Source organism: Aptenodytes patagonicus, chromosome 16 (genome assembly GCF_965638725.1).
Source record: "Aptenodytes patagonicus chromosome 16, bAptPat1.pri.cur, whole genome shotgun sequence".
Taxonomy (NCBI): Eukaryota; Metazoa; Chordata; class Aves; order Sphenisciformes; family Spheniscidae; genus Aptenodytes; species Aptenodytes patagonicus.
In genome coordinates, this window is record NC_134964.1 from 14095279 (window position 1) to 14122640 (window position 27362).

The following is a 27362-nucleotide window of genomic DNA, read 5'->3' on the forward strand; positions in this document are numbered from 1 at the left end:
CAAGGCCAAGTGCTGGGTCCTGCACTTGGGCCACAACAACCCCATGCAGCGCTACAGGCTTGGGGAAGAGTGGCTGGAAAGCTGCCTGTCGGAAAAGGACCTGGGGGTGTTGGTCGACAGCCGGCTGAACATGAGCCGGCAGTGTGCCCAGGCGGCCAAGAAGGCCAATGGCATCCTGGTCTGTATCCGAAATAGTGTGGCCAGCAGGAGTAGGGAAGTGATTGTGCCCCTGTACTCGGCACTGGTGAGGCCGCACCTTGAATACTGTGTTCAGTTTTGGGCCCCTCACTACAAGAAGGACGTCGAGGTGCTGGAGCGTGTCCAGAGAAGGGCAACGAGGCTGGTGAGGGGTCTGGAGAACAAGTCTTATGAGGAGCGGCTGAGGGAACTGGGGTTGTTTAGCCTGCAGAAAAGGAGGCTGAGGGGAGACCTCATCGCTCTCTACAACTCCCTGAAAGGAGGTTGTAGCGAGGTGGGGGTTGGTCTCTTCTCCCAAGTAACAAGCGATAGGACGAGAGGAAATGGCCTCAGGTTGCACCAGGGGAGGTTTAGATTGGACGTGAGGAAAAATTTCTTTACTGAAAGAGTGGTTAAACATTGGAAGAGGCTGCCCAGGGAAGTGGTGGAGTCCCCATCCCTGGAAGTATTTAAAAGATGTGTAGGTGTGGCCCTTAGGGACATGGTTTAGTGGGCATGGTGGTGTTGGGTTGATGGTTGGACTCGATGATCTTAGAGGTCTTTTCCAACCTTAATGATTCCATGATTCTGTAGAAGATCTGTACTTACAGATCTTCTAAGCAATATCTGTCCCCCATCACACTCTCAGAAGTGAGGTTCTCCAGGGTCTGTATCTAATGGGAGTGGGGAGGGGAAGAGGAAGAGGAAGAGGAAGAGAGGACATGAGGAGAAGGTATGGAAAATGGTCTGGAAAGATGGAATGTAGAGTTTGAAGACTCTGCCTAGGAAGAAGACATGAAGGTTCACCAATCGATGTTGCAGCTCCTTTCTCACATACAGTAGCTTTCTCCTGCCTTCCAATCCCAGAGCTTCTGTCTGTACAGACTACTAGGTATTACCAGCTGCTGGCAGGTCCTCTCCTTATTGCCTTTCTCCCACTCCTGTCACTTCTCCTTTACTCTGATGTGTCTTGGCAAATTCAATAGCATGAAAAAACCTTTCTTTCTGAGGGCACGAGTTTCTTTAACATGATTGCTGATCTCTTCACTGAAGTTCTTTGAGTCCTTTTATGTCTCTGGCTGCACCCAAAAGCAGTGGAAAATTTTGAATAAAAACATTGAAGTCTTTCCCTCATCCTGTTTATGAAAGGACATCACCAGTGCATTTCCCAGTCCAAGCCAGCACTAGAGATGGCACAATCTATTTTACAGTCCCTCAGATGTAAAACATTCTCACACAAAGAAAATAGGAGCAAAATTCCATTGTTCAGAGAAAGCATGATGGATTGGGGAAGGAAGAAATAAGAGAGGAAGAACAAACTGATCCCCAGTACTTTGAAAACCGGATACAACAATGGGTGACTGCCAAGCAAATGAAGAATCCATGTCAGAGGAAATCTTCAAGGTTATGGTATTGGTCTGATCATGACAGGTCAGCAAAAGAACCTGTTCAGACCAACCAGAGAGACATATCCTACTGCTACTTTGCAGTGCCTATTTGCAGTTGGTTAGAGCTGCCACCTGTCCTGGGACACCTGCTGTGTGTATTTCTTGAGCTCGTGATGAGAGAGATGCTGCTGCATTCTTATAGGCTCAAGCTCCAACTCCTCTCCTCTTGGCAGACTTGACAAACAATTAACCATGAATAGACACCACTTGGTATGGATTGACCCAAGGAATGCAATGGTTACTGGTCCTGTGCAAATATTCTGCCCAACTAAAACAAAGTGAAACAATTTTCTGTTCGTCAAAGCTGATGGAGATGGAGGAGGGACAGGACCCAAAGCCACGTAAGTCAGCAGCATCAGTAAGACTGGAAGTTTCTGTTTTGCTGTGGTGGAAGCAGAGATGCCATCCAGCCCAGAAAACATTCTGCCTGGGCAATGACTAACATTCCCCACTCAGTTAGACTGGGCAGAGTAGAGAAGCTTCAGACCACACCAGTGAAGGGCAGGATCAGAATTTACAGCCTGGGACAAAGAGCCCAAGCAGGAAACTCTAGGAGTCCAGCAATAACATCAGACATGGGAAAAAAGGAAAAAGCACCTAATACATTAACCAAAGAGAGCTTAATATAAGCTAGAGCCCAAACACCAAAATGCCTCAGTGATAATTTTACAGTTACAGAAAGTATTACTGTGGGCATACCAGGGCTTGCATGAGTTATTTTATTGCACCTACATATCATTAACCTTCACAGATTTCTTGCAAGTATTACAGTAACGCTGACTTTTCTGTCTTTGACTGTCTAGTGTGTTACCTTAAAATCAGTGGGCAATATTGGATGAGGACAGTAGCATAAAGATTGTATTGCTTATGAGTAAACGCTCCTTTCAGAACAGTGCATTGTTCATGTCAGTTATTCCCTCTTGAAATGTAAGTCACCTCCACAGCAGACTGAACAGGGGGAAGACAGTTTCTCTCGGGGGTCTTGGACAGGGTATGCCATAAACTGAGAATTTTGAGATATTTCAACTTTATTTTATCTGAACTGCTGAAATTACCTGTCTGTCCTTTCTGGCCCCTCTCAGCATGGGGGAAGGGAAGTTGTATCTTCGGAGCTGGCAGAAAGTGAGGCAGCTGCCTGGTCTCCATCTCAAGAAGGATCTATTTTCAGCATACCCGAATCCCCCCTCCTCTGTAGGGAATGTCAGCGCTCCAGTGCCTTGCTCACACCGCATTGCTGTGCAGGATATTCTATATCCAGAGATGGCTTTCAAACAACACTTCTTTTTGGCTGTGCTGTGTTTTGCTTCTAGCGCCAGTGGAGGCCAACCCTGCATAGATGGAAACAGAAATGGCAGAAAGTCAATTATTGGCAGGACCCCACTTGTTTTTCTTTTTGCATCCAAACATTGCTGGCTCTTTCAGGACTGTCCCTCTACATCGCCTAGCTGAATCTTGATTAGATATGGCACATGGATTCACAGACTGAATGCAATCCTATTGTAAATTTCAGAGGCCATTCTGTATTTCTGTTCATAATCACCTTCTGTTTTGTAGGAACACTTTTTGTGTTTTGTTTTGGGGTTGGGGGTTTTTTGGTTAAAATACACAAACATATACACCCCTCCTCTCCCCCAGGATTGTACAATCCCTTGGATTGTACCTACCTGACACTAACCTGTGCACATTATTTGCATTTCCCTTTGTTGAATATCATGACATTCCTGTCTTCCCATTTCTCCAGCCTGTCAAGGTCCTTCTGAATAGAAGCATACAATACAATAAGAGCATTCAATAACATCAGTTCAAGCAACAGTTTGTGTGACCAATCTCAACAAACTCCCACAACAGAAGAAGGCTCAGAGATGGTAAGCAAAGATGATGTGCTCAAGAAGCTCAAAAAGGAATGTAGGAAGTGATCACAGCTATCCTAAAGGGAGCTGAACTTATCGCAACACAAAGAGGACCTTTGTTTTAGATAAACAGGTGTATCTGTTGAGTGGCACAACTGTTTATGTAAATGATTTTCCTTAAAACCACCAGTAGGAAGTATAATCCTCCTGAGCCAGTCAGACCAGGCAGGAGGGGAGAAAGGGTTGGAGGGAAGTGTATATGTGGCTCAGGCCAACACAGAGTATAAAAATCAAACAATAAGCAACATGAACTTTGAAGAGAGCGATGGGCTTGGGCTGGCTTCAACGCACATATTCCTTCCCAGTGACTGGGGATGCCCAGCATCGCAATGGTGAGCATCTAGAGACTGGTAATGGGAATCATGTTTGTATTGTGACTCAACTGTATATTGTAATTGCTATATTATGTTGTGTTGTGATTTCCACATTTTGCAGTATCACTCTGTTAAATCAAAATACTGTGTAATGTCAAATATCTCCAAATAGCTAAATCTGGTATTCAAACCTTAAACCCTCTTTGTGTGGAATATCCAAAGGAGCCTGGTCAGAGAGTATTGGAACCTGACAGTCTGGAAATTTCCCTTTAAAACACTTTTTTTAACAAAAGGGAAATGAAAATTATTAAAGTCCTAAAGTAAAAAAAATGGCTAAAATTAATCCTAAATGATTTATCAGATTAACCTTTTCTTTAGGTTTCTTAAAAAAAGTGTTTCTGAATACTGGCTGTGATAGCAGAGTGTCATGGTTTAATTTCAGTCGGCAACTAAGCACCACGCAGCCGCTCGCTCACTCCCCCCCACCCGGTGGGATGGGGGAGAAAATTGGAAGAGCACAAGTTAGAAAAACTCGTGGGTTGAGATAAAAACAGTTTAATAATTGAAATAAAATGATAATAATAATATGATAATAATAATAATAATACACAAAGCAAGTGATGCCCAGTACAATTGCTCACCACCCGCCGACCGATGCCCAGCCAGTCCCCGAGCAGCGGCCCCCCCGGCCAGCTTTCCCCAGTTTATGTACTGAGCATGACGTCACATGGTATGGAATGTCCCTTTGGCCAGTTTGGCTGTGCCCCCTCCCAGCTTCTTGTGCACCTCCAGCCTTCTCAGTCGGTAGAACATGGGAAGCTGAAAAGTCCTTGGCTAGTGTAAGCATTACCTAGCAACAACTAAAACATCGGTGCCTTATCAACTTTGTTCTCATCCTAAATGCAAAACACTGTACCAGCTACTAGACAGGAAATTAACTCTATCCCTGCCGAAACCAGGACACAGAGCTAACAGGATCAAGTAGGTACATAGCATAGCATTTGGTGTGAGGCTCCCCTGGTGCTGAAACACAGTAACTGTTTTGCAGTTTTCCAGTTCATAGACATCAGTACGATGAGGACTAAGCTGCAGCTCACTACAGTGACATGTGTATAGCGTGATGAGGAAGGCATGTGTTGCACTATGTTGCATTAGGGTATAGGTGGCCTATTCAGTAGCTATATTGTCTGTCTGGAACAGATCCTGGGGTGAACTAATGCATCACATTGTGCCACACACATAGCTCCCAGGTGGAGAGAACCAGCTGGTGTGCTCCAGATTGGATTCTGGGAGCAAAGTATGATGTCAGTCTGTGGAGTCATATTGGAGCAAAACAATGAAACATGCTGACAGTAACAACAATTCCAAAGAAATTTCTCCATCGCCTCTGCTTGGCCCTGCAAAGAATATTGTGCATCTCCTCTAAGCTATTCATTTGACAGCTGTTGATATGAAAGGTTTAGTATTTCCAGAGAGGAAAGCCGTGATTATGCCATGCTCCAGACTGAGATGAGATGTATAAAGATCCTAGAAATCCAAACAGTGGAAAATGGCATTGTAAAGGTGGGAGCTAACTGCAGGTGGTTTAGATTGGCAGGCAAGCTGGCATCCTGATGCTCCCGCAGAAGAAGCATTAGCACCAGCTCTGGATAGTCCCATGTTATGCATGATATCCAGTGACATCCCTGAGATACAGAAGTTTGTTTGGGATCCCCTAGTTTAACAAAAAATATGGGCGCAACTGACAAAACTGCAAACAATATGCAAAACAGAAAATACAGGGCCAGAAAACATAGATTCGATAGCATTTAACATCATCATTAACAAACAGGATGGTGGGACAGAACACCTTCTCAGCAAGTTTGCACACAATACAAAAGTGGGAGGAACAGTTGATAAGGACCTTAGCAGCAGGCTGGAGAAAAGGGCTGACATGAAGTTCAACAAAGGGAAGCATGAAGTCCTGTACTCGAGAAAGAATAGCCACATGCACCAGCACAGGCTGAGAACCAACCGTCTGGAAAGCATCTTTTCAGAGAAGGACCAGGTGGTCCTGGTGGGCAGCAATGTGCCCTTGCAGCAAAGAAGGCCAAGCATCCTAGGCTGCATTAGGAAGAGCATCACCAGGAGGTCGAGGGGGGTGATCCTTGCCCTCTGCTCCGCACTGGTAAAAGGGTAAAATAAGCTACAGAAATTATCAGAAAAGGGAATAAAGAAAAAAACAAAACAAGTCCCAGATTTTTTTTGCAATATAAGTCTATAACACCTGAATACAGTGTCTGTTCTTATCCCTCACCTGAAAGAGGAGATAGCGGAAGTGGATAAGGTCCAGAGAGAACAATAAAGATAGTGGTTTAGAGATTTGAACAGGATGGTCTACCTGGACTAGTATGAATAATTGCTTCTGATGGACCTATTCTCCAAAATGTCTAAATTTTTATGGAATTAAAAAAAAAAACAACAAAGCTTGTTAATCCTTTTTAACTCATTTTGTTGCAAATGTTGATTATTATTTTTATTGAATCTATATTTTGCGTTTGTTAGTGAATGAGTAAATATAAGAACATGGTGATTAATCTTTATGCGAACGTCGTATAGGGGTTGCTGCTTCTGCTGTGTTATTAATCTTCATGTTAGCATTATGTAAGGGGTTGTTGTGTTAGTCACTGAACCACGTTCACCTTACCTTTAAGTCTTCAGAGCGCGACCAGGCCACTTAGGCCTCATTGTATATGGGATGACTTATTTGACAACTTGACATGGTAGATGGATGAGTATTGAGTTAACTTGACAGTAACATTTATCTTAAGGTAACCTGAAGTGAACTGTCCTCATTATAATACTAAAAAACACACCCACAGGTCAAGAAGACCCTTGCCCAGGTGAAGACCCTTCCCCTATGCAAGCGTAATAACAGGAGAAAATGACACAGCAGATACTATAAGTTTATGTAAATCACTAACCAATCATTGTAATTGGGAGTGTATTACCTCGTAATTTTTGTGTATAAATGTAACGGTGATCTAGCCTTAGGTGTGCTTGATTTGTGGAAATTCCACCTTGCACCCAGCGCTGCAATAAAGAATGCCTGCTTTCTAAAACTCCAAATTGAGTCTTAGAGAGTTCTTCATCTGCCAATTTACGGTAACAATTTACCCTTTGACCTTCACAGTGTTCTGTGGAAATTATTTCTACAGTTCAGTTGTGCATGCTAAGAAAAATTACTTCATTGGTACCGGGTGTCCCTTAGCTATTTTTCCATATTCACCTTTGCATGCCTGTCATTATTTTCTGAATTTTTTGAGACCTAGGTGTAATCAGCCACTCCCATTCCAAAAAAGAAGTGTCCTGTCCTATGTAGTGTCCTTTATGTGCAGGCCACTCTTTATCCCTGATCACTCTCCTCTTTGGTTTTTTTTGGTTTCTACTACATACATGTGTTTTTAAGTGGAGTAATCATATGGACTCCCTAGGTGAGTTGTGGGTGCCAAATCAATTTAATAGCATAGCATAGTAATATTTCCTGGTTTTACATTTTATTAATGTTTTGAGTGCTGCCAAGCTCTGACCTATTTTTTTTCTTCTTTTTGAGTACCACATTTTTTACTTCCTTTTTCTAAAGTTTCTGAGATGTCTGATTATGCCAGGACCCTGAACTGATCAAAACTTTGCAGCTGATCTGCACAAATCATTTTTGTAAGGTGATGAAATCAACACTATTATTGGACTATTATACCCCCAAACCTGATCCTACTATGAAGGACAGTGTAAGAACACAAAAAATTCAGAAACAGACAGATCAGAAGCACAAAGATTTTATAAATAAATCTCCCCTATTCTTTACATCCTGGCAGGCTGCTTCTTCCATTCAGTGACTTTCAGATTTGCTGTGAACTCTCTGCAATCTGCTGTAAGAACATAGGAAAAATACATCCAGAGTCAACAGTCATTTCGTATACTGCAATAAGTTACAACCTTGGTTGAAGGAAGCCTGGACAAAGAAGGGACGTAGGAGTATTTGGCAAGTTTCTTCAGCAAGGACTACCTGTGGTCATGCTGAAGAGGGATTATCAGAGGAAGCTGTAGAGCTATTAAAGAGTAACTTTGAAGGAGCTGTGAGGACTATTCGGGGCCAGGTGCAGTTAACAGGATGGCCAGCAGCGTGGAGCTGCTGCAAGGGACAGTGGGCAAAGAACACTGACCTGCAGATGGCTCACACTTGTGGGCATTCACGTCCTAAACTCTAACTCAAGGAAATGGAGAGTCAGGTAATAGCCAGAGAATCTCAAGAGAAAGAGGACACCAGTGACTAATTGTGCCCTTTCACATATTACTCTGTTTTCCTATCATCTTTCCAATAATGCACTCTTTAATTCAGCCTGTTTGTTTGTTGATACACTAGCAATAGAAAAGGGAGGGTACCCAGATCAGCTGATCAAACTTTCCTAGGCTTCTGGGTGGGGCTTTGAGCTGGTGTTTTAATAAAGGCTCTTAGAACTGAAAGCTTGCCTTTTTCTAGCAGTCAAGTCATGGTGATAGGGTTATTGCAGCTCTTACCTATCCCTAGAGCTGCAGCTGAGAAAGTAAGTTTAATTAAAGGCATTTTTTAGCAATTCTATGGCCAAAACACTTGCTGTTTACTTCTTTTCTAGACATTGAAGATTACAGAGATTACTGCAAGCAGTAAAAATCCAAATTTGAGGGTATACTTTGGATCTGGCCAGCTTTGACTTAGATTCTACAGATACTTGCATTATGATGTTGTTTACTATTGCCATAACATTTGTTTATTCTCTATTGCTCCCTTACATTGTTGGCTGTAAGAAAAAACATCAATGTGCCACCAAAATAAGAAAGATGCTTGAGCTTAAAAAATTCCCAAACCGACTTTTGATAGTTGTACCTTTTCATTCCACCAACTGTTTTAGACCCAGAAAGTGCTAAGTGAGGGTAGTGACCTTGCTTAGGAAAGCCTTTTATCTGACCATAGCCTTGCTTCTCTAAGAGTCTCCTCAGGAACAGGAAGTTTGATATTGAAGACCAGAGCAGTGTTTCCTGGCTGGGACTGAAGATGTCTTCTTTGACTGTCTTCCTTTGCTGTGTTCTGACCTGGTGTTGACACCCCAGGCAGAATCAGTCTCACTCAGCAGATGGAACAGGGAGCTTTAGGCCTAATCATCCTATGCAAAGGAGGAACAGCTTGCTTACTGCTCTTTATCCCCTCAGCAGGCTGAGAATCAGGATAGGGGTAAGAGGAGCGCCTCATCTCTTATACAGCAAAGTGAGGAGAAATGCTTCTGCCTTGGCAAGTCCTCTTTCCAGACAGGTAATGGATAGAACCTCTTTCCAGATTGGTTAAAGTCTCCCCATTCTCACTTTTCCAAGCTAGATGGAGAGGCAAGGCAATCCACAAGAACTCAGGGCACCAGGATGGCTTTGGGACCTGATGCTGTACTGACTGCGGGAAGAATATGTGTGAGGTGCTATTTCCTGAGCTAGGCCATGCATTGTAGAAGGTGGTCCTTTATTACCAGGTTTCTAGCAAGGGAAGTTAAAGACACAGGGAACAGAAACGCAAGTCATCTGTTATTCCTTCTCAAATCTGTTGCCTTCCCAGATGATTCCCATTACCCTAGGAGGTGAAACAAAATACAAGATGTCAAACTGACAGAGAGGATGATATATTGCAAGTGTGATCTTTGAACCAGTGTACTGGAATCCAAGTCATCTTCTTTAATTAACATGTGCAGAGGACCCAAGAGGAAGCTGAAATATAAAGAATCATTTTGTAGCTACTACTAGACACATAAACACAGTAATGACTGTAAAAGTGAATAATGCTAGGGTCACAGAGATCCTTAATCAGAATTAAAAGGATAAGAGGTTTCTTACAGCTATATGGATTTCACCTGCTAAGCTTTCGGTTCCTGCACAACTTGGAATTCGCTATGTCAACAGTCAGAGACAAGTTTATCAAAAAACTACAGCTGCAACTTGGAGTTAATGTCATGTGTCATATAAAGAACAGTCAAGTCCGTTCTTTGTTAAACAATTATATAATGTGTTAGAAGAAGAGGGGAAAATCTATCTTTTCTTTCTCTCTCTTTATCCTGTTTTGCATGCTAGAGGATGAATAAGACCTTTCCATTTTCTTCAGTGACATTTCTACAAGTACTCAATATTATTTTTCAAACAGAAACTATAAAATCTCTACATTTATTGTTCAGAAAGACATTGGCAGCTTCATAAAAGAATACTTGATCTTAGATGTTTCAATTGTACATGCAGTGTTGGAGGCATACAAAAGTTCTTTAAAACAGTGAGTTGAGAAGACTGGTTATCCTCTCTGACCCTTCTTACAGTGCTTCACCTCCCAGACATTTGAGGGAGAGCATGAGCCTTCAGAATATGGTACAGAATCACTGCACTTTATCCTAGCTCCATGGAAAAACTTCAAATAGCAGATCATACCTAACTCTTTGCAAAGGAAATGACAGCTCTGCAGGACCCAGAAGGTATTCCCGGACACCTCATGAATCTCAAACTTTTATTATACAGAGTAGCTAGAGTGTTCTACTTGTGTTTTTTCCCCCTACACCTTTCCCACAAGATATATAAATTTTCTGCTGTCTGATGCATATCTGTAGCACCAGGGGATATGGCCACACCAGATTCCCTAAAGTGGCCATATCCTTAAAATTCCCTATGAATTGCTAAAAGCCATGTGAGTGGCTTTTTTTTCCAATTGCTTAATGTGTCTCTTCCCAGGTTTAACTAATGTTCACCTTCACTGAAAACTATCATGCTTAATTTAAAAGCTATCTACACAACTAAACTTATTTGTACATAGATAAACAATGTTCCTGTCTTAAGACACAATGCATTCTCATTGACGGATCAGAACAAGTACTCTTCTTCCTCTATGTAAACAGCATCAAAAACCTTTGTGAATTTTGCTTAAACTAATGATTCTTTGTTTGTTTTAGAAATGACAAGGCATTTTAAGATTAAGAAAAAAACTTCCTTCTTGATCTAGATTTGTATTCTTAGGGTGAGGTTTAGGTTACTTTTGTTAATACCTTCTGTTGAATGAGGCTTCTGGCAGAATAAATCTACCTAGAATACCTAGAATTTTCACTGGATTGCTATGGGGAAAAAAAAAAAAGTCACGTTGTCATGGTTTAACCTCAGTCGGCAACTGAGCACCACACAGCCGCTCGCTCACTCCCCCCCACCCGGTGGGATGGGGGAGAGAATTGGAAGAGCACAAGTGAGAAAAAACTCGTGGGTTGAGATAAAAACAGTTTAATAATTGAAATAAAATGATAATAATAATAATAATATGATAATAATAATAATACACAAAACAAGTGATGCACAGTACAATTGCTCACCACCCGCCGACCGATGCCCAGCCAGTCCCCGAGCAGTGCCCCCCCCAGCCAGCTTTCCCCAGTTTATGTACTGAGCATGACGTCACATGGTATGGAAAGTTCCTTTGGCCAGTTTGGCTGTGCCCCCTCCCAGCTTCTTGTGCACCTCCAGCCTCCTTAGTAGGTAGAGCATGGGAAACTAAAAAGTCCTTGGCTAGTGTAAGCACTGCTCAGCAACAACTAAAACATCGGTGCGTTATCAACTTTGTTCTCATCCTAAATCCAAAACACAGCACTGTGCCAGCTACTAGACAGGAAATTAACTCTATCCCTGCCGAAACCAGGACAATATCCACCCCTTATTCTATACCATCTGCGTCATGCTCAAGTCTCATATTTTCCAGTACATTTTCATTAATCACCACCCCCTTTTTTATATATATATATATATACAAACACACAGAGATATCATTCCCTTAGTCTGTGGGCCATCCCTCTAAAACATTCGGTGAGTTCATTTAGTCCATGACTTCAGGCTCCATCTGTCATAATAATCTTCCAGGGCAGGAAAAAATGGAGATGGTATGTGGTGTTGGATTGTTTCATGTTGAAGTCAGTTCTGGTACCATCATCACTGTGCTTTGCTTGGTTTCACTGAAGTTATTCTTCATTAGTCTGGGTGATTCTTATTGTAATAACATTAGTATGGCATATAATATTATTAGTATGATTAGTATATCTGTGTATTATTAGTATAACTATTATAACTATAATTAGTACTTAACATCACATAATTCAGATCATTGGCTATTCTCACCCAAAATCAAATCCCCTTGAGGTACACATCGGACTTCCCCATCCTTCCGCATTATCCACCAAGTGCACCCAGGTCCTTGAGCAAAAGCAATCCCACAGATGGGTTTGCCTTTGCCCAAGGCAGGAATAACCCAAACTGTTTTCCCCAGCATATTTTTTATGTGCACTACAGGGACTTTATTCCCATCTACAGTACGTAAAAATTCTGACTGGGCAGGGCCAGCTCAATTGGCAGATCCCCTAGTGTTGACTAACCAGGTGGCCTTTGCTAAATGCATATCCCAATGTTTGAACATCCCGCCATCCATTGCTCTCAGCGTAGTCTTTAACAGTCCATTGTATCGTTCAATTTTCCCGGAGGCTGGTGCATGACAGGGGATGTGATACACCCACTCCATGCCGTGCTCTTTGGCCCAGGTGTCTATGAGGTTGTTTCAGAAATGAGTCCCGTTGTCTGACTCAATTCTTTCTGGGGTGCCATGTCGCCATAGGACTTGCTTTTCAAGACCCAGGATAGTGTTCCGGGCGGTGGCATGGGGCACGGGATATGTTTCCAGCCACCCGGTGGTTGCCTCCACCATTGTAAGCACGTGACGCTTGCCTTGGCGGGTTTGTGGGAGTGTGACATAATCGATCTGCCAGGCCTCCCCATATTTATATTTCAACCATCGTCCTCCATACCAGAGAGGCTTTAACCGCTTGGCTTGCTTGACTGCAGTGCATGTTTCGCATTCATGGATAACCTGCGCAATAGTGTCCATGGTCAAGTCCACCCCTCGATCACGAGCCCATCTATATGTTGCATCTCTTCCTTGATGGCCTGAGGTGTCATGGTCCCACCGAGCTATAACTAACTCACCCTTATGTTGCCAGTCCAGATCCACCTGAGCCACTTCAATCTTAGCAGCCTGATCCACCTGCTGGTTGTTTTGATGTTCTTCAGTGGCCCAACTCTTGGGTACGTGAGCATCTATGTGACGGACTTTTACAACCAGGTTCTCCACCGGGGCAGCAATATCTTGCCACAATGCGGCAGCCCAGATGGGTTTGCCTCTGCGCTGCCAGTTGCTCTGCTTCCATTGCTGCAACCACCCCCACAGGGCATTTGCCACATCCATGAGTCAGTATAGAGATAGAGCACTGGCCACTTTTCTTGGTCAGCAATGTCTAAAGCCAGCTGGATGGCCTTTACTGCTGCAAATTGGCTCGATTCACCTTCTCCTTCAGCAGTTTCTGCAACTTGTCGTATAGGACTCCATACAGCAGCCTTCCACCTCCGATGCTTTCCCACTAGGCGACAGGACCCATCAGTGAACAGGGCATATTGCTTCTCATTTTCTGGTAGTTCATTATACATTGGGGCCTCCTCAGCACGCATCACCTCCTCCTCTGGCGATATTCCAAAATCTTTGCCCTCTGGCCAATCCATGATCACTTCCAGGATTCCTGGGCGACTGGGGTTTCCTATTCGAGCCCGTTGTGTGATTAGTGCGACCCACTTACTCCATGTAGCATCAGTTGCATGATGTGTAGAGGGGACCCTCCCTCTGAATATCCAGCCTAGCACCGGCAGTCGGGGTGCCAGGAGGAGCTGTGCTTCAGTGCCAATCACTTCCAAAGCAGCTCGAACCCCTTCATATGCTGCCAATATCTCTTTTTCAGTTGGAGTATAGCGGGCCTCGGATCCTCTGTATCCCCGACTACAAAACCCTAGGGGTCGACCTCGAGTCTCCCCTGGTGCTTTCTGCCAGAGGCTCCAGGTAGGGCCGTTCTCCCCGGCTGCGGTGTAGAGCACCTTTTTCACATCTTGCCCTGCCCGGACTGGCCCCAGGGCTACTGTATGAACTATCTCCTCTTTAATTTGTTCAAAAGGTTGTCGTTGCTCAGGGCCCCATTTGAAATCGTTCTTCTTCGGGGTCACTTGATAGAGAGGGCTTACAATCAGACTGTAATTTGGAAAATGCATTCTCCAAAAACCCACGACGCCTAAGAAAGCTTGTGTTTCCTTTTTGCTAGTTGGTGGGGACATGGCTGTTATTTTGTTGATCACATCCATTGGGATCTGACAACGTCCATCTTGCCATTTTATTCCTAAAAACTGGATCTCCTGTGCAGGTCCCTTGACCTTACTTTGTTTTATGGCAAAACTGGCCTTCAGCAGGATTTGGACTATTTCCTTCCCTTTTTCAAAAACTTCTCCTGATGTGTTGCCCCACACGATGATGTCATCAATGTATTGCAGGTGTTCTGGAGCTCCACCCTGTTCCAGTGCAGTCTGGATCAGTCCATGGCAAATGGTGGGGCTGTGTTTCCACCCCTGGGGCAGTTGGTTCCAGGTGTACTGGACGCCCCTCCAAGTGAAAGCAAACTGTGGCCTGCACTCCGCTGCCAAAGGGATTGAGAAAAACGCATTAGCAATATCAACTGTGGCATACCACTTGGCTGCCTTTGACTCCAATTCATATTGAAGTTCTAGCATGTCTGGCACAGCAGCACTCAGTGGTGGTGTGACTTCATTTAGGCCACGATAGTCTACTGTCAGTCTCCACTCCCCATTAGACTTCCACACTGGCCATATGGGACTGTTAGAGGGTGAGCGAGTCTTTCTGATCACTCCTTGGCTCTCCAGTCGATGAATCAGCTCATGAATGGGAATCAGGGAGTCTCGGTTGGTGCGATATTGCCGCCGGTGCACCATGGTGGTAGCGATTGTCACCTGTTGGTCTTCGACCTTCAGCAACGCCACAACAGAGGGGTCCTCTGAGAGACCAGGCAAGGTAGACAGCTGTTTAATTTCCTCCATCTCCAAGGCAGCTATACCAAAAGCCCACCGGTACCCTTTTGGGTCCTTGAAATACCCTCTCCTGAGGTAGTCTATGCCAAGGATGCACAGAGCCTCTGGGCCAGTCACAATAGGGTGCTTCTGCCACCCATTCCCAGTTAGACTCACTTCGGCTTCCAATACAGTTAGCTGTTGGGATCCCCCCGTCACCCCAGAAATACAGATGGGTTCTGCCCCTCTATAGCTTGGTGGCATTAGGGTACACTGTGCACCGGCGTCTACCAGAGCCTTATACTTCTGTGGGTCTGATGTGCCAGGCCACCGAATCCACACAGTCCAGTAAACCCGGTTGTCCCTTTCCTCCCCCTGGCTGGAGGCAGGGCCCCTCTAATCCTCATCACAGTACTCATTTCTCACTTCTTGTACATACGAATCAGAAGTTTCTTCATTAACATCAGGAGTAAGATCAGCCCTTCTACTCTGTCTGGGGAACTGCCCGCTGGAAACTGGAGCAGCAATTTTCCTGGAAGAACCCCTTTCTGTGGTTGTTTTCCCTTGCAATTCATGTACCCGTGCCCCTAGGGCTGCGGTAGGTTTTCCATCCCACTTCCTCATGTCCTCTCCGTGGTCACACAGGTGAAACCATGGGGTGCCCCGTGGTGTGTACCCCTTATACTCTCGAGCAAAAGAACGCTGACTCCTAATAGCCGAGATACTGGTCCGTACAGGTGAGGAGTAGGACCTATCCTCTCTGAGTTGCTGGATCTCCCGGGACAGTTTTTCCACAGCCGAGACGAGGGAGGAAGAGAGACTTTCCTCATATTGCCGGAGTTGACTAGCCAATTCATCCACTGTTTGTTCCTCTCCATCTTTCCAGGTCATCACTGCCAATGAATTGGCGTATGACGATGATGAGCTCCTTATAAACTTCCACCACATGGGTCGTGTGCACTTGACTTCATCTGGATCTTTGGATAGTTGTTCATTGTTCAGGTCATCATAAATCACCTCCAGCACAGCTAATTCTCTCAGAAACTGGATACCCTTCTCCATGGTGGTCCACTTGCTTGGGCGACATATGACATCTTCCTTAAAGGGATACCTTTCCTTCATGCTTGACAAGAGTCGCCTCCAAAGGCTGAGGACTCGTGTCCCTTTTCCAATTGCTTTGTCAATGCCCCCTTCCCTAGAAAGGGATCCCAGCTGCCTGGCTTCCCTACCCTCTAATTCCAGGCTACTGGCCCCATTATCCCAGCATCGGAGCAGCCAGGTGACAACATGCTCGCCTGGACGACGGCTGAAATCTTTTCGTGTATCTCGCAGCTCACTCAGGGATAGAGATCGGGTGGTCACTGCCTCGTTTATGAGTTCTTCCTCTTCCTCCTCCCCGGTCAGCGGCTGGCTCTCCTCCTCCCGTTCTCGTGATGGCCCTTCTCCAGGGTAGTCGTACAGTTCTTCCTCCGGTTCCCTTTTAGAAGAAGCTTCTTCCTCCCTTACTAAACGAGCCGACTTTCACTTCCAACATTTCTTCTTGTGTACAGGGGCGACTGATACCGGCACAGGCTGGTTCTTTGGTTCAGCCACAGGGTGTGTCGCTGGGGTCTGAGTGGCCACAGTGCATATCACCGGAGTCTGAGTGGCCGCAGGGCCTGTCACCGGGGTTGGAGTGGCTGCAGTGCATGTTGCCTTACTGTCAGAGCCAGAGACCTTCTCTTCCCTTTGAGGGTACTGAATGGTGTTGAACAGGGCTCGGTAGGCATGGGCCAGGCCCCAGCACGTTGCAATGATCTGCATCTCTCTGGAGTTGCCAGGGTGACAGCATACTTTGTCCAAATATTCTACTAACTCTTGAGGATTCTGCACTTGCTCAGGGGTGAAGTTCCAAAACACTGGGGGTGCCCATTGGCCTAGGTACTTGCCCATCTTGTCCCACACACCCTGCCACTCATAACTATTCGGCTTTGGGGCAGATCTCTGGATGATATTCTTAAATTGCTTATCAACTTTAGACAAAACCGAAATTATATTCCCAAGAGATACCAATAGAAGTATCTTAACTACCCAAGGCTGTTCAAAATACTGGTTACTGTAATGAAGGAGGAAACATTATAGAAGAAGGTAGTGACACTGCCATTCTGTATTTCCTCCGTAAAAAAACTCTCAGAAAAGTTACTGCAACTGCTAGTTGTCTCCATGAAATGGCATCCGTGATACAGTAACGGCTTCATTGCGAAACCTACATACCACGCTAACGTCAAGGTCAATGTTCTAAAAACAAACCTCACAAGCGAGACATCACTAATCACTGCAGACCACAGCAAACTGCAAAAACCAACACCAATCTTTAACATGTACAGCAGGAAAAAGAGCATGATGCAGATTATACAAATCAATATCGAGAACAGAGAAACCAACATTGTGACCCACAACTACTAACAGATATAAGTTCCTTAATACACTCCGGTTAATCTGTTATTATCTCAAACCCTTCGTGCCCCACGTTGGGCGCCAAAAAGGACTGTCGTGGTTTAACCTCAGTCGGCAACTGAGCACCACACAGCTGCTCGCTCACTCCCCCCGACCCGGTGGGATGGGGGAGAGAATTGGAAGAGCACAAGTTAGAAAAACTCGTGGGTTGAGATAAAAACAGTTTAATAATTGAAATAAAATGATAATAATAATATGATAATAATAATAATAATACACAAAGCAAGTGATGCACAGTACAATTGCTCACCACCCGCTGACCGATGCCCAGCCAGTCCCCGATCAGTGGCCCCCCCGGCCAGTTTTCCCCAGTTTACGTACTGAGCATGACGTCACATGGTATGGAAAGTTCCTTTGGCCAGTTTGGCTGTGCCCCCTCCCAGCTTCTTGTGCACCTGCAGCCTCCTTAGTAGGTAGAGCATGGGAAACTAAAAAGTCCTTGGCTAGTGTAAGCACTGCTCAGCAACAACTAAAACATCGGTGCCTTATCAACTTTGTTCTCATCCTAAATCCAAAACACAGCACTGTGCCAGCTACTAGACAGGAAATTAACTCTATCCCTGCCGAAACCAGGACACACGTCTACATCCACAGGTTAGACATGTCAAGACCTGGAGCCTCCCAGGAGTTCTCTAAATTTCTGTGGAGTTTGTGTTTGTGCTTGGGAAGGCTGGAGGAGGTGTGTTTGTGATCTAAATCCCATTCTTGCATTTGGTAACTATAGCCACTATCCAAGGTTTATACAGTTAACTGGCGAGTTAAAACTGCCATTAAACCTAAAAGATGAAGGACGCAAAATGCCAGTAATCACTGCTAATCTGACCTTACCAAAATTTCTGCTAGACATACATCTGAGCAAACCAGCACAGCCAGATATAGAGAACAGCAAAACAATACCTTTAAAATCCAATTTCAAATTGTAGCTAATTAGCAATACTTCAGAAGAAAGTAAAAGATGTAATTAAATGCATGAATCAAGGGTGATAAACAGTCTTCTCTGGTCTTTTGAAAGTAGCCAGCAAAAAGCTAAGGAGTTGTAAATAGGTGCAGTAACACAAGCATGATATGGTTGTCCAAACTTTTGGAATTAGACTATACTAGATTGTTCCTATTCTTTATTTCCAGAATATTTCAGAATAGAATCTCCCCAAAGCTTTTCGTAATGGTAATCCTTCTCACTACTGCTGAGTCCTGAGACACACAAATCTTATATGTCAAACAGCAATTCAGAGTCAAGAGAAGTGAAGCCAACAATTCCAAGTCCCAGTGTCCTGCTCTATTTGCTGGACAGCACTTCCTCCTTTCAGATTCCTAGTCAAAATATTTATAGATTTATTCACGTAGCTAGTAAGACTTCAAATATTTCTAAATATATCCACGAGCACAAATGGGAATCATGCACTCAGTCAAGTTTGCCAAACAATACTTTGCCAAAAATTTTTTGACCTCAGAAAGAAAAGCGGGGAGTTGTATGTGCAGACCAGAACCTATAAAAGTGCTGGTAGGACAAGTCTGTTCTGTCTCCACAGAAAGCTTCAAGGTAAGAGTATGGAGGGCTCGGTGCTGGCAGAATCCCACTGCATTCCTGCTGCCTGTGGAACTGCTTTCCTCAAAAGACTGTCTGTATCAATAGAGATTTTTTCTGCTTTCAAGTCACCGGCATATTTTTGCCCTGTGACTTATCCTTGGGATTCTGTGCAAAAATAAGAAAGAAGTTGTCATTTCTGTTTTTCAGTATTGACCAGCTTCCAGCCTGAGAGCCAGCTGGTATCACAAGAGGTAAGATTCTGATTTACCTACTCCATAGGAATAAACTCTCCAAGATGTTTTTTTTTATGCAGCTGTATGGGCACTTCCCATATCCCTTTACATCTGTGCATACTAGTGCAGTGCAATTCTACCTGAGCTATGCTGTCTAAAACAGCAAATTTTGTTTCATCATTGGGTTGGACACATTTGTTTGGTACCTGCTGGGAAATAGTTGACTTCTTACCACACAGAACTGTTAACAGGAGATTGCCTGTAAACAGAAATCCAGGAAACACAAGATGAATGAACAGCGCATATATAGTTAATATATTAATATATTAATAATTATATTAATATTATAATATAGAATATAATAATATATTAATATTATTAATAATATAATAATAATAATAGTAATATTAATATATTAAGATATTTCATGAGTTTGCTTTTAAAAACACTTCTAGAAAGGGGTGCTGTAGGACCTGCCACTCATACCTTTTCTCTACAACTCGTGACCCCCATTCTCACTGAACAGGGAGTCTTCCTTGTCTTTCCCTGCTCAACCTTTGTCAAATACATCTTCACAAGTAGCACCTAATGCCATTAAGCTTCCCTTTCCCAGCCTTCTCTGCAAACTTGGTCCTTCCCCCTCTTCCCTTTTGTTCTATTTTTGGTTTTGTTTCTGTTCCCATCAATAGTCAGTGTCTTCCATAGAGTGAGAATCTGATGATTGGGAATAGTTATCTGCAGACACGGCAATAAAGCAAGCCTAGATTTCAGGAAGTACTGCATAAGTGATCACTTAGGAAGCGGTAGTTTAAGTCACTGTTCCTGCTGACTTGTCCAGGCCTCCCTGGAACATGAAGAGGGGAAGATCTTGTGCCTCCAGCTTGAGCTCAACCAGGTGAAGTCTGAGGTTGACAGGAAGATAGCAGAGAAAGATGAGGAGATCGACCAGATGAAGAGAAACCACCTCAGAATTGTGGAGTCCATGCAGAGCACCCTGGACGCTGAGATCAGGAGCAGGAATGAAGCCCTGCGGCTGAAGAAGAAGATGGAGGGAGACCTGAATGAAATGGAGATCCAGCTGAGCCATGCCAACCGCGTGGCTGCGGAGGCACAAAAGAGCCTGAGAAACACACAGGCGGTGCTAAAGGTATGGCACAAGTAAACATGTGCCGACTGGTTTCTGAAACAGCTAAAAAATTCCTGTTCTACAATTCTATCAGTTCTATACTGATGTGAAAATAGGAAATAAGAAAATAGGAAAAATACACCTCACAATCTGTCTTGTCTCTCTTTTACCAGGATACCCAGCTACACTTGGACGATGCTCTCAGGACACAGGAGGACCTGAAGGAGCAGGTGGCCATGGTGGAGCGCAGAGCAAACCTGTTGCAGGCTGAAGTTGAGGAGCTACGGGCAGCCCTGGAGCAGACGGAGCGGTTGAGGAAAGTGGCTGAGCAGGAGCTTCTGGATGCACATGAGCATGTGCAGCTCCTCCATACCCAGGTCAGTGTATAAATATATTTTATATTTATACTTTTGCTCCATACATATATAGGAAATAACTGAAGTCTGGCTGAATTGTAACAGTATTTTATAAAATTCATTGTAATTTTCACAGTATGGATAACAAATATTAAAAGGGACTTTTCAGCTGCAGATATAACATGAATTTCACTAGACTACAGTGCAGATACTTTAGAAGTAATAAATTCAGAGAGATATGTGAGGTTCTTCCTCTATGACTTAAGTTAGTTCAACAGCATTCACATTTACATTTGAGACTTTAAAGTCAAACTTAGGTTGATCATTAAAAAAATAGGAATACACTAATACTGTCATTAACATCATTTAACGATGTCATTATACATATTCTATAGCACCATTTAAAATTTTTACTGCCACTAGATTGAAAATGGTAAGGAAAGATTATGTCTTTTTTCTTTATAAGTCTAAATTACTTCTCTGTTGACTGAGAAACAGCGAGGAAAGACTTTATGGAGGATGTTCTTGAAATACTGAAGCACATCACAGCTGAGAAACTAACAGCTACCACAGCAGCTCCTTTAGAACAGAATCCCATGTGACCTGATGGCACAATTTATATTAAAAAATAAATTTATGCAATGCTCTTGAGATGATATTGCAAGCTAACAAAAACAAAATTGTGACATTGATGCTCTTCAACAGAACACCAGCTTGATCAATACCAAGAAGAAGCTGGAAACAGACATTGCCCAAATCCAGGGTGAAATGGAGGATACGATCCAGGAAGCCCGCAATGCTGAAGAGAAGGCCAAGAAGGCCATCACGGATGTGAGTTGGGGGCTCCTTTCACTGCTGATGGTGGATGTATTCTCCCCCAAAATGTCCCCAGCCCCAAAATGGCTTTGTCCCTTTGCTCTCATCAGGCAGCCATGATGGCAGAGGAGCTGAAGAAGGAGCAGGACACCAGCGCCCACCTGGAGAGGATGAAGAACCTGGACCAGACAGTGAAGGACCTGCAGCACCGTCTGGATGAGGCTGAGCAGTTGGCTTTGAAGGGAGGCAAGAAGCAACTCAGGAAGCTGGAGGCCAGAGTGCATAGGGCTTTTATTTGTGCATGAGTGAGCATGTCCCTTGGAGAGATACCAGGGAAGCTCCAAAGATGGGCTTCTCATTGCAGGTGCGGGAGCTGGAGGGGGAGGTTGATGCTGAGCAGAAGCGCAGCGCTGAAGCCGTGAAGGGTGTGCGCAAGTACAAGAGGAGGGTGAAGGAGCTGACCTACCAGCTAACGTAGGAGGCTTCTTTGTGTTGACACACCCTCCTTCTAGGAGGTCAAAATGTTGGCACATTGCCTTCCAGAGGGATTTCTTTCTATACCTCAGTCAGTGACAGAGTTAATAGGATTTTGACCTCTATCCTTCTGGACAGCAATGCTCCAGAAGGAATGTTACTCCCTCTGTTTCACATTTATGAAATTTAGAGAAAGAGGCAAACAAGGTTTTCTATTATTTGCCATTCTCTGTAGTCTGAGGAAGACCGGAAGAATGTTCTCAGGCTCCAGGATCTGGTGGACAAGCTGCAAATGAAAGTGAAGTCCTGTAAGAGGCAAGCTGAGGAGGCTGTAAGTACCACTCTGACCAAGGCCAGATTTCCTTCTGGTGGAGGTGGAATTCTGTGTTGGTGTTTTCTTCTGTCCAACTTTTTGAAACCTTGACTGTTTTGATGCATTCGCTGCTACAAGACAATGGGGAATGTAAGAGTAAGAATTGCTGGGTTTGGAAGGAACTATACTTCCCCAGTTCTATCTGTTTTGCTCTAAGCCTCACTTCCCACCTCTATTTCTTCCTTCCTACCCTACCCTGGGTGTCAGAAGCAGCTGCTAGTCTGTCTATTCAGAGAAGGGCAACAAGGCTGGTGAGGGGTCTGGAGAACAAGTCTTATGAGGAGCGGCTGAGGGAACTGGGGTTGTTCAGCCTGCAGAAAAGGAGGCTGAGGGGAGACCTCATCGCTCTCTACAACTACCTGAAAGGAGGTTGTAGCGAGGTGGGTGTCGGTCTCTTCTCCCAAGTAACAAGCGACAGGACGAGAGGAAATGGCCTCAAGTTGCACCAGAGGAGGTTTAGATTGGACGTGAGGAAAAATGTCTTTACTGAAAGAGTGGTGAAACATTGGAACAGGCTGCCCAGGGAAGTGGTGGAGTCCCCATCCCTGGAGGTATTTAAAAGACGTGTAGATGAGGCACTTAGGGACATGGTTTAGTGGGCATGGTGGTGTTGGGTTGACGGTTGGACTCGATGATCTTAGAGGTCTTTTCCAACCTCAATGATTCTATGATTCTATGATTCTATTCAGGACTTTGCCATGAACTCTGCCTAGACCTTGCTGTGTGTAATGTGGCCATGGCATTTTTGACATTCCAATGTTCTTTTCTCTTCTAGCACGCTTAACACCCTGAGCAGCTTCTTACCTTGGTTTTGAACCTGCCCTGCTTGCCCAGCTGTGGCATTTAAATTTTTGTTTGCCCAGTTTTCAGATATTAAATGTCCACGCACTGCCTGTTGTTTTCACAACTCCCTCTCCCCGCACAGGAGGAGCTGTCCAATGTCAACCTCTCCAAATTCCGCAAGATCCAGCACGAGCTGGAGGAAGCTGAGGAGCGGGCTGGCATTGCAGAGTCACAGGTCAACAAGCTCCGAGCAAACAGCCGGGAGTTTCATAAGAAGATAGAAGAGGAGGAATGAGGATCCCAAGGCTAAAAAGTGACCTGAGGCATGCATAAAATGTAAATCTCTGTATTGCTTTCTTCTATAATTATCATTTATGTCTAAGTAATAAAGACAGTAGAGACCTTTGCGTATGAACAGTGATTAGCATGCTTTATTTATTTATTCTAGCATTCATTACTTTTGGAGTACATGTACACAGTTCATGTTCACATTTAAAAGTATATTAAACAGCGATAAATTTTTACATTTACATTTTTAAAAATGCCTGAGTAATAATAACAATTACATGGATTTGCTATTCATCTTGCAATGAGAAGTATGCATTTCTTTGGTAGACTAAGACTACATTCTTTCAAGTTATTTTGAGAATTCTTAAGGAAAAAAAAAAAGGAAAAGAGATTCCTGCAGTATTTTTTTAAAAAATTATATATTATTTTTATTAATTGAAAAATGTTGCTTATTTGGTTAGGTTTAACAGTGTGAGAAATTCAAATTTCTACTTTGATTCAGGAGACTGAAGTTCACTCCAAGCGTTTACAAGCAGTCAAACCAACATGGTGAGATAGTGTCATGAAGAGATATCCTCACTCTCTTTCTCTGAAGCTGTTTTGTTTCATACATGGCACATAATGATAGCCAGTTCACAGATGGGGCAGGTGACAAGAATCTACAGTTAAAAGACTATGGAAAAAAGATTAGCTAAGGCTGCAGACTCCTGAGCACAGGTAAAACCGAGTATTTTATGGACAACTGAAAAATAATTGAACATATATTAAGACAGATAAAGATGATGGAGTGTTTTCTTTTTTTCATTATAGATACTATATAATGTAAAGAAGTAATGTCATAGATAAAAAGAACAAGTTTAAGTGAAAATCACTTTCAAGAATGATAACAGTTTCTACTGAGGTATTAGTATGGTATCAGGAAAGTCTGCTACGCTTGCCAGAGATTGGTATTTGAATACAAATAGGTATTTCTATATCACTGTTGCAGTTTAACCTGGCAGGCAGCTAAACACCACACAGCCGTTCAACCACTCCCCCGGTGGGATGGGGGAGAGAATCAGGGGGAAAAAAAAAAAAAAGTAAAATTCATGGCTTGAGATAAAGACAGTTTAATAGGACAGAAAAGGAAGGGAAAATAATAATAATAATAATAATAATAATAATAATAATAATAATAATAATAATAATATACAAAATAAGTGATGCACAATGCAATTGCTCACGACCCGCCGACTGATGCCCAGCCAGTTCCCGAGCAGTGGTCACCACCCCCCGGCCAACTCCCCCCAGTTTATGTACTGAGTATAACGTCCCATGGTATGGAATATCCCTTTGGCCAGTTTGGGTCAGCTGTCCTGGCTGTGCCCCCTCCCAGCTTCTCACTGACAGGGCATGGGAAGCTGAAAAGTCCTTGACTAGTGTAAGCACTGCTCAGCAACAACTGAAACATCAGTGTGTTATCAACATTATTCTCATGCTAAATCCAAAACACAGCACTGTACCAGCTACTAGCAAGAAAATTAACTCTATCCCTGCCGAAACCAGGACAATCATAAAAAAGAGAAATCATTCTGGAAATTCTGTTTTCATGTTGACTTCCCTCATGCAGACTGAAGATCAAACACGATTGTGGGGTTTTGTATTTCTCCAGCAAGATGTTTGTGAAACAAGAGGAGGTCACAATCTACCACTGATTTTGCTAAGTAGTAGTATCAGAAGCAAATATTTAAGTGCAAATTAATCCTCTCATAAGTGATAATGGTTTGATTCAGTTTAAAAGAAAGGATACACAGAGTTTACTTAAATCACCTTTTTAGACAGTAAGGAATTTTTTTAACATAAAAATTGATGGACATAAAAGTTTAGAATGTAAGAGGTGCAGCAACTATCAACAGTGGATTAAGATCTTTCACTTCTGTTGATGTACTTATATTTAAAAACTGCCTTCTATAGAAATCAAACATTGTTTCATAATGAAATACATGTTCTGGGTGAGATTCACCTGTCATATTCTGATGCAGAGTAGACACCTATCGAAGAGTTTATCTCATCTCACTGCTTCATTTCACTATTCCCTGCTTGCTGTAGGGAGACCTGCAAAAGAATCTCTGTGAAAAGCAAACATGCTCTTCAGCGTTTTCTATATTCTCCACATACTGACATGCACAGAAAATTTGTCTGTGCCTGGACATCAAGAGGGATGAAAGAGTATTTGCCTCCCCTGGAGGAGCAGGACCAAGTGAAGGAAGTCCTGTATTAGAAGAAGTCCTGTATTAGAAGAAGGAGTCCCTGAAGAAAGATGCCCTGTGGAAATGAGAGGAAGATAGAACAGGTCTTCCCTGACAGGTCAAGCCCAGCCAGCCAGCGTTGCATGCAGCAGCCCTGGGAGAAGATGGACTGTTAGTTACAGAATACTGCTTTCCTCATCTGGCAGTAAGGAGAGAGGTCAGTCACGCACCCGTGCTAATCTTTACAGGTCTAAATCTTGGGAAGGGCCCTATGGTCAAGAACACTACAAAAGATACCCCTCAACAAGATCCCCAAATACATTGACAATCCCCAAATACAATGACATGGGGAAATGGAATGAAGCTGCGTCAGGGGAAGTTCAGATTGGACATAAGAGAAGATTCTTCACTGAGAGGGTGGTTGATCACTGGAACAGGGTCCCCAGGGAAGTAGTCACGGCACCAAGCCTGTCAGAGTTCAAGGAGTGTCTGGATGACACTCTTATTCACATGGTTTAGTTTTATGTAGTCCTGCAAGGAGCAGGGATTTGGACTCAATGATCCTGATCAGTCCCTTCCAACTTCAGATATTCTATGATTCTATGATTGACAATGTTGTGCACCTCATGGTTGAGGAACTGCACTGGTCATCTTCAGGAACCTCACTGACCCAAAATCTGATGGTAAAGACAGGGTAAAGACAGCCCAGTTGGGGTACTGAAGAATATGATAAAAGGGAGAAGTAAGCTGGAAGATGACCAGAGACAACACTGGCAGATTTCTGTATTGCAACAGGAACTTTCTAAGGTGGCAAAAAATCTCTCTCCTCCTAGCTAAGAACATGCCCTTACCCCTCTTTCCCTATGTGCATGCCCTCTTGCTCCATGACCAGTTCTCAACACAGGCCAAGTCCCAGCCAGCTTCACATATATTCCTAAGTGATTCCAGCCAAAGTTCAAGGAATCTCATGCAAAGGTCTAAGAAAAACAATCCTTTCTTCAAGCTATTACATCATAGTAATATCCTGTAATGTTGGACAGTAAAGTTGGACAGAAGTACAACTGGATGGTCAGCTTACTGGGAAAACTGAGTGAGGACTATCAAATATACACAGTACGTATCTCACATGTGGTAGTGTATATGTACCACCAAAGCAGGGAAAAGGTGCTCAGTGGAGAACTGTTTTGTGCTGTTCAATTGTGAGAGGCAATCACCATGGCTTGTCATCCAAAAATTGTAAAGTAAATCAGACAATCATCATGGCGATATGTTTTGGCAGTCAGCGATGCTGTCAGGAGAATGTGTCAGAGGAGGAAAGTACCGAGGGGGATTCCTGGGAACACTTCTGTTCTCTGAATTGTCTCTACAAGCAGAATAGTCACTAAAGCGATCCTTGCTCAGGCTAGTCTCCTAAAAGTCTCCTGCTCTCACAAACCAATATCTTTGCTCTGAAATATCCTGTGTTGTCCAGAATGTAGGGGACCAGCAGAGACTGGATTCTCTGAAGGAGAATATAAGGGACATTGTGACCATGGCTGGAGGCTCTTTCTACCACGCACTATGTGGAAACACAGCAGAGCCAGGCTGGATAAAGGAGTGATACTTGCCACAGCCTCTGGGTTCAGACTCCTTTCACCACAGAGGAGGCTCCCTGTGTAAATAAGGGACAGAAACCACAGGGTGATTTTCCTCAAGCCCCTCATTTGTTTTTCACACTGCATTGCCATTTATTTCACAAGCTCCTTAGAGGACTGAAGGGTGTCCTAGAATTGGTGGGCATTTGATTTAGCCATCACAGTATATTTACTCTATTAAATATTAATTATTTATTTAGTTGAAGATGTCCCTCC

At 43.6% G+C, this 27362-nt stretch overlaps 1 protein-coding gene across 1 annotated transcript; it reads left to right on the plus strand.

Annotated features, from left to right (window-relative positions):
- Positions 1-1530: 1530 nt before the first annotated feature.
- Positions 1531-23291, plus strand: LOC143168047 (myosin heavy chain, skeletal muscle-like). The gene is made up of 8 exons (XM_076354130.1): positions 1531-1587; positions 19907-20215; positions 20368-20571; positions 21256-21381; positions 21477-21644; positions 21731-21833; positions 22074-22171; positions 23139-23291. The coding sequence occupies exons 1-8, from the start codon at positions 1531-1533 to the stop codon at positions 23289-23291; spliced, it is 1218 nt and encodes a 405-aa protein (XP_076210245.1).
- Positions 23292-27362: the final 4071 nt, after the last annotated feature.

Coding starts and splice junctions, on each gene's coding strand:
- LOC143168047 (XM_076354130.1), top strand. CDS start 1,531: ATGGGTGACTGCCAAGCAAATGAAGAATCCATGTCAGAGGAAATCTTC. Junction 1,588..19,906: donor AGGAAATCTTCAAGGTTATG/GTATTGGTCTGA, acceptor TGACTTGTCCAG/GCCTCCCTGGAACATGAAGA. Junction 21,834..22,073: donor GGTGAAGGAGCTGACCTACC/AGCTAACGTAGG, acceptor GCCATTCTCTGT/AGTCTGAGGAAGACCGGAAG.